The sequence below is a fragment of the Gallinula chloropus genome (genome assembly GCF_964237585.1).
Source record: "Gallinula chloropus genome assembly, chromosome: 27".
In the NCBI taxonomy this organism is placed as follows: Eukaryota; Metazoa; Chordata; class Aves; order Gruiformes; family Rallidae; genus Gallinula; species Gallinula chloropus.
Genome location: NC_140112.1, coordinates 4709320 through 4717408, shown reverse-complemented (window position 1 = coordinate 4717408; position 8089 = coordinate 4709320). Strand labels below are relative to the sequence as shown.

Genomic DNA, 8089 nt, shown 5'->3' with positions numbered 1-8089 from the left:
ATGGGGGAAGATGTCTCCTTTCTGATGGGACATCTACCTGGGGACATCCTGGGCTGAGCTGCAGGTAGCAGCAAATGGCAAAAATATCCCATGAGTGATGCCCTAAACTGGGGGGGATGCAGAGGTTGGCTTGGAGCTGGGGATGCCCTCCTAGGCTCTCCCCAAGCCCCTCAGCTCTGGGAAAGGAGCTGCTCTGCCCACGAGGAGAGGTTCAGACCCTGTGAGCTTCTCTGGGAGGGAATCCCAGGATAACAGACTGAATTTTGCTCCCATGGTTTCGGACGTCTCCTGTGCTCAGCTGAAGAGCAGTTGGAGTCTCATTAAGCTGAGCCTGTTGCTCCCTAAAAGGCAGTACTGAGTGTTTGATTTTCAGAATTATTCAAGTGGTTATGGCTAGGAACGTGACTGAGAAGAGGGCACACGATGTACCACACCTCTCAGTCGATAGCTCCCTGCAGAGTTTTTTTCTGACTCATTTGATGAGTTTACTGAGAAAAACAATTTTTTTTCTTGGTTTTTTTTTCTTTTCTTTCTTTTTTTTTTTTTTTTTTCTTTTTACTTTTGTCAGCAGCACTGCAGAGCTGGGGCTGAGTGAGCCCACAAGGTAACCACCAGCCCCTGGTTTCTGTCGATAATGAGCTGCGCTAATTAAGACTGAGAAGAGCAGCCAGGTTTTCAGAAGCTGGGAGAGGACCTGGCAGCTGCTGAGCACGTTTCCATCGCAAAGAGCAAAGTGCATCGGTGCAGAAACTGATGGAAAGAGTGACGATGGGGCGGGTGCCACCCATTTGGGTGCTGCTGTGGGTCCCTGGGGTTCGAGAGGGCTGAGAGAGATTAATGTTCGTTCAGAGATTTGAAATGGGCTCTGGGTTGGAGGACCAGCTGATTGCTTTGGCAATCAAACCTCAGGTTTTTACAGCACTGAGGACTACTCAGAGCTGCAGCTCAGCATCGCTGCTACAGTCAATCCTGCCCTCAGCTCCCGGCTGGGATTAGGGTAGGGCTGCCCGACAATTTACACCACTTGCAAGTATGTCAGAAACTACTCTAGTGCATAAAAGCCAAGTGAAAACACTTTCCCCTGCTTGTAGAAACAGAATCGTGTTCCTTTGGTGAGGGTTTCTGTGCACCACAGCATCACCAGGAGAGATGTAAAATCCTATGAGAATTTTTGTTTCAGGCAGCCAAGCTGGGTTTGGTTTTGTGGATCCTTTTCCTGTAGGATGTCAGGAAGAGCTCCTGAGGTCTGATATGGTTACTAGGCTTTGTCATTAAGCCTTGATTTTTCTTTCATTAAAATTACTGGAGGCATTTCTGCCATTCACATTGTCTAGTTCTGGGGATCTGTGTACAAACCATTATCAGCCCCATATCTGAAACACTGGTGTACCTAAAGCTGCTGTGAAATGTGAGTAATGACAAAGAATGGCAAACCAAGAATGGTCTGCAAGGTATTATCAGATCTCTATAGAGCATGAAACTACTTTGAAGTGCACTATTGAAACTGGTACCTTATCACTCTGAAACACTTTACTGGAAACCTCATGTTGAATTGTGCCTGTGGTCAGTTCTTGACAGTGTGGCTCCCGCAGAGCAGAGCAGCTTGATCCATTTTTTTAAGGATTTTTTTGTTTGTTTGTTTTTTTTCCCTCCCCAGATAAAACAAAAGCTTTTGGATATCGAAGAGATTAAATGTGGAGCTGGGTCAGTGGTGGATGGCGCTGAGCGGGGTGGAGGTTAACTCACGGTAAGGGGTGTGCACAGGGCACGGCTCTCCCATGCCAGTGCTGGAGCAGGGCTGGGAGATGCTGCCGCTGAGTTTCCCTGATGTAACCGTCGGTGAGTAAGTGCCTCATCTCCTGTCTTGCTCCCAGGCTCTCCAGGAACGTCTGCTTTGTTAGTCATTTCAACAAGCCAGTTGTCTGCAGCAGCCTGGCACTTTCTGTTACCGAGATGTTTCCACTACCATGGCAGTGATGCCAGCTCTGCAGTGATGCCAGCGGGGCTGGCTGCGTGGCAGGGTGAGGCTGAGCATCGCTCCTGGCAGCAGTTGGAGTCTGTACAAACGACAAGCTAACGATACACGGGGCTTCGGTTTTAATTCCCTAACCACAGCGGCGGGCGGCTAACAACCCGCTCCTCTGCCTTGGCTTGTCTGGGTCGCAACTGCCTTTAGCGTGCCCTGTCACCACGTGCCTACCCCAAAATCCCGAGGGAGGAGCCCTCCCTGCAGCTGGGAGTTGCCTGGAAGGTTTCTCAGGGAAAGGACCATGTCCCCACACCCAGCGCGCTCCCCAGCGCTGCCCGCACGCGATTCCGAGAGCGCCCGGGGGAGCCGCTTCCCATTTCCCTGGCTGAGCTCATCTGCAGCATCATCGCACCACTGCCTCTCAGAAATCCCTGTTTCTCCTTTTCCCTCTTCCTTCCCAGAGCGTGCTGTTTAATTGAGGGTATTTTCATGTGGCTGCAGTCCCTCCCTTAGGCAGGCTGCCTGGGCAAAGCTGAGCCTGGCTGCTCTGGACTCCAGTCCAATGTGTGTCAAGATCCCTGCTGATGCCATCCCAGCTGCTCTGAAAAATGAAGGTTTCCAACCTCCCCCAGGTCTGGCATTTGGGGTAATCCATCACCATAATCACAAATGTAGGTTTTCACTGTTTATTTGCAAGTGCCTTGATTGTGTCCCTGTCTCTGAGATGGTTACTCTCCTTCTTGCCCACACAGGGTTGTGCTGTTGCCGGTGCCTTGCAGATGGCTGGTGACAGGACGGTGAGGCCAAAAGACACCCAGCCAGGACCCTGATAATGTGACATTTTACTCCTCTTCCCCTGTCACCCCAGCATCTTCCCTTGACCAGCCTGGCTGGCAGCTTTTAACCCATGACTGTTTCTTGCCTGCCGGCGCTTGGCTGACCTGTCTCGAGCGTCAGTTCAGTTACCAAAAGGAAAAAAGAAAAGAAATCTCCCTTCTTCTCATCTGCAATTTACATAATTAAGTAAGAACTCCCTGCCTCTTTCCCTGTTTCCTCACCCAGGCTGGGTGTGCACTGGGTTGCCCCGGGAACGCCGCTGCTGCCGCTTCCTCTGCTCCAAGCAAAATTTTCACTGCAATTCCAGGCAGCAGCTGGGAATTGCAGGGAGGGGGGGGAAAGGCAGAGACTCATCCATGGGCTGCTGGGGATCCCTCCAACACCTCAGCAAGGGCAAATGCAACCTGCTGCAGGCTTGGACCTGCCTTTTGGCAGGCGAAGGCACAGGGATGAGGGAGGCACGTTTGGTGCATATGGGGTAGTTTCAGCAATACTCTGTGCAATCCTGTGACTAGCCTGGGCATAAAAGCTATTTGCCTAGTCTTCCCCTGATGATGGATATATGCTCTAGATTGAGCTCTGTTATCAATAAATTATTCACCCAGCGAAACGTTAAGGAACAGCCCTGGCACAGCAGGGAGACCTGCAACAGCCACACGCTCAGGCTGCTGCTCCCACTCAGAGCATCATTGCAGCTGCTCCAGAGGTTGGCTGTGGGATTAGAGGGGTGTCTTTGCCACCTCTGTGCCCTCTAAATCCATCTGACTTTCCCCACTGGGTACAGGTAGCCCAGGAAGTATTTTTTAACTGCTCATTTTTGCTTGTAGACTGGACTTACCTTTCTCTGGAGAGGGGGAGGGGTGGTTTTACAGAAACAACCAAACCAAAATCTTGGTGAACCAGCCTGGGTTTTGCCCTGGTACTGCCATGTCCATGTGATGGCATGCCCCAGCTGCCAAACCCTGGGTCCCTGGGGACAGTCTGGATCTGAAGCATTGGTGTGACAATGTACCTGGCTTGCTCAAGGACCTTGGCTCCATCAGTTTACTCCACAGCTAATATTTGGGGCAGGGGTAAGACTCTGCTTGTGGGAAAAGCTTGGTGGCTGGTGGGCTGGTAAAGGTGTGAGTGAGCTTTCTGTCCTTCTGCAGGCTGAGAGCTTTGGACTGCACACGATGCTCCCCTAAGTCATTGTGCTCCTGAAGACCGAGCAACTTCTCCTGGCACCGCGATGGGAGCTGTATCACCCCAAAACCCCTCCCTGCCCTACCTGGGCAGCCCCAGATCCAGGGAAGAGCAGCTGGAGAGAAGCATCACCCACCTGAGGAGCGAGCCTGAGAAGCAGGGTCCCCTGTACCGGCAGGTGAAGGCCCCATGTGCCAGGACAGGGATGGAGAAAGATCTTGCCAGCTTTCTGAGTCACCCTGGTTTAATAGCACGCCATATCCTATTACCAGAAACCCTCCTACCTTGCGGGGTTTGGACCACTGGCATCCTGGGGGGAGGTGATGCTATTCCACTTCCCAACACCTCCATGGGAGCCAGGAACATCCCCTCTCCGGGAGGAGGGTGTTGGTGGTCTTGGCAGCGCAGCTCTGTGCTGGGGGATGCCCCTTGGCATTTTGGGGATGTCACCCCCATGATGGTCCCTCCTTTTGGCCACATCCTTCTTCCCGACTGAAAAATGATACGGCAATGCCAAGATTTCCCGCCTCCATAGGTTAGGGAAACACCTGTGGGTGAGAGAGTTGGTCCCTCACTACCTCATTAATTCAGTAAATTACAAAGGGAAATACTTGCTGGGAAAAGCAAGAAAAATCCCAAAAGTTAATCCAAGAGTCATTTCCTCCCGATACCTGGATAAAAACGCCTCCTTCGGAGCTCTTCAGGTCAAAGACAGGTGGACCCACATCAAAGGACAAGGTAAAATAATGATTTTATCCTTTTGCTCTACATGGTCCTGCATATTTCCTTGTGTTCCTATAATTTGCCTCTGAAAGGGTTTTTTTCATTAATTACCTTAATGTTCAGTGCTAACAGAACTCACCCTTCTGAGGGAAAACATTTTCTTTTCTAAGCTGACTTTAGGATCTGCTTTGTCTGTTACCCCCAGCTCTTTTGGAGCCAGTAGATTTAAAAAATTTAATTTGCATTTATTTTTCTGATGAAAATTTGTCAGGAGACCTTTGTCTATTTACACACAATCTTTTATTAAGGGTTTTTTTTTTTTTCCCCTTCATCTTTTGGGATCTTCCATTAAATATTTGGCTTTATTTTCTTTTATACCTATTTATATTTAATGTTGCACGTGGGGAGTGAACAAAGAAATGTCTCTCTTACTATATACATATATTATATAAATATAATATTATATAAATAAACTATTATATATTATATAAATATATAATACTATATTTATTATATATAATATTATATATTATATAAAATACACATTTTGTATACTATATTTTATATAGTATATAATACTATATATTATATAATATATACACTACAATAATTTTACAGTATATATAGCATACAATATATTATATAATATATAATACTAGAATATATTGTATTATATGTACTATATAATATATATATAGTATTATATAGTATATAATATATAGTTAATGAGACTTTGTATATTTTCATAAGCATCACAATGGTGTTATCTTGGAAAGACAAAATATTGTCTTCCTTGGCCAGGTGTCCCAGGCAGCTGGTCGTGTTTGCATCCTGCAGCAGTATGAAGGGATCCTGCTTGTTCCTCTGCCTCTTCTCCATGTCGTGCTGGTTGAATGTGATGCTGGTGGCTGGGAACAGAATCTTCCACTTCGGACCCTGCAGGTTTTCAATGAGTGTGACTGAGATTAGGTCTGGTTTCACTGCAATTAAAGCCAACATCGTAAGTACCGTGCCAGGGTCTGGTGGAGCTGGGGAAGCTCTTTGCTTGGCTGCTCCTGAAGCCCCTCTGCAGCCAGCATGTACATCACCACCTCTGTCTTCTCCCATGCAGCAAGCCAGAGATCCCATCAGGACCCTGAGCATCTTGTCGTACCCACACTCCCTGCACAAGGTTAAGGTAGGTGTCCTCACCGTGGCTCTGGTTTCTCTCTGAGTAATTTTGACCCGCTGGCATCCTCACCCCAGTCATGGGGTGTAGCAGTGCTGGGTGCTTGGGGAGGCTGTTCAATACCATAACTTCTGCTGAGTTCCCGCGAAACACCGACGCTGGCAGCCAGCGCAGGTCAGGGAGGATAAAGTGATGTGGATCACGAATGTGAAAAGAGGTGGGTGTCCCGCTGCCAGTTCCTGCAGCGGGCTTTCACCCTGACTGTCTTTCCAGAAATGGTGGGCAGAGATCTTCTTGTGTTGTTGTTGTTGCATGTGATGCTCTGGTTACGGGATCTGGAGCTGCGGCTCCCCGACACCTCGGTCAGCGAGCTGGGACTTGGGTGGAACGATATCAGACAACCCAAAAGCAGGAGAATGTGATCTGGGGAGGTGGAATATGTTAGAAATAAGGGGGTTGCAGCTTTCTTAAGCTCTGAAGCACCAGTTATGGGCCACCACTTCAGGTCTTGCTGCTTTAAACACCCAGCAACAAAATCACTTCATCAATGAGACTTGCTGAGAATGGATCTCCTGGAAAATCCATCTAAAATTATTTCCTCTCTATATATTATCAATTTACATCAAGCATCAGTGAAGAAAGCTTTATATGAGCCAAAAGAACCTGCTGTGCTCATCTACCAAGCCAGGTGTCAGAGATGGCTTGTTCTGGGGGATGTGGGGGCAGAAGGGCTGGAGGCTCCAGCTTTAAAGCAGTTTGGAAGACTTTTTAAAGAGAAAATGTATTCCCTCAGTCTTCAGAGAGATGCTGCATCACCCATCACCTCTTCAATTTCTATGTGGACAAAGTCTTCAAACACTGCAAGACCGAGGACTCGCACGTCAACCGAAAGATCAGCAGCATTGCCAACTCCTTCCTCAGCGTGAAGAGGAAGCTGGGGCACTGTGTAAGTCTGGTCTAGTGCTTTGGGTTTGGTTTCTCTGCTGGGATTTGGTATATAAACAACCTGAAGTGTTTGTATTGCTGCAGCTTAGTTTTGTCTGCTGGGATTTGTGTATAAATAAACCTCAGGGTGTTACAAAGTTACGAATTCTTTGTTTATGAAAACGACAAGAAAGATGCAAAGCAGCAGGACGTGAAGACTGCCAGTGTCTGCTGAGAACTTTTTACACATGCTTGTCCCACATTAGCTCTCAAGAGCAATATTTATCCTGTCCCTCCATTGAAGTGAAGTCTGTCCTTAGCTGAAGTCCCATTTAAGGACCTGCAGCCTTTTCCACCCTTTAACAAGCTCTCAGTCTGTAATTTCCAGGATAATTAGAAACCAATCTCTTATTTTAAAAAATTAACCTCCCAAACTAACAATTTCTATTTTGTTTTTCTAGCACGAGCAAAATAAGTGTTTGTGTGGCCAGGAATCCACAGAGAAATTTAATCAAATCCTTGCGAACTATGAAGGGGTAAGTTGATTGTGATTAAGTAATTAATGCAGATGCTGGGGTTCTCTTTACACCGAGGTGTACTTGCTCTCTCTGCTTACAACTTGTTCCTTTCCATCACTGCAGCTGAACGTCACGTCTGCAGCAATTAAATCCCTGGGTGAGCTGGACATCCTGCTGGACTGGATGGAGAAAGCTCCTTAGGGAGCTGAAGGCATTAACGACCCACAAATGAATGCAGAGGCTAATGAAGCTGCTGGACAGGTGAAGGGGAAAATAACATTCTCTATCAGTGTGGTTTCTCACTGATTAGAGCCGTGTTCAGCCAGACACTGAGTGTTTTGCTAGCCAGGTACATAGGCGAATGCATCAGTGGAGTCCTGAATTAAGAGCTTAATCAAATTAGCATAGCACTTTGCTTAGCTGACTTCTATCAAAGGATGCTCTCCAAGGGAAAATCTACACCAGTTTCTCTTGCTGGCAGACATAAGCTGTGATCATTTAATTAGGTATATTGTTGAAATTATACATTTTTTTGCGTGGAGAATGTGCTGAGTGCCTGCTGGAACAACCCCTGGTGTAGTTAATGCTGCAGAGCAGTGCTCGTAAATCAGGGCTGCTGCCGATTGCTCTGGCTGCAACGAGGTGCACAGGGTGAGAAGTGCTTCCAAGAATAGGTCCTAGCAGGTAGGTGAGGCTTAGAAATCTGTGTTTCCTTTTGAGAATATATTTTCTGCCTTATCAGTAAAACAAAGCTTTCTGTGCAAG

General features: G+C 47.4%; 1 protein-coding gene across 1 annotated transcript; it reads left to right on the top strand.

Annotated features, from left to right (window-relative positions):
* Positions 1-1715: 1715 nt before the first annotated feature.
* LOC311201447 (interleukin-20-like) lies at positions 1716-7525 on the top strand (the record flags this gene model as incomplete). Its single annotated transcript, XM_084275834.1, has 6 exons — positions 1716-1747; positions 5516-5714; positions 5826-5891; positions 6676-6828; positions 7268-7342; positions 7448-7525. The coding sequence occupies 6 exons, from the start codon at positions 1716-1718 to the stop codon at positions 7523-7525; spliced, it is 603 nt and encodes a 200-aa protein (XP_084131960.1).
* Between the last annotated feature and the right edge of the window lie 564 nt (positions 7526-8089).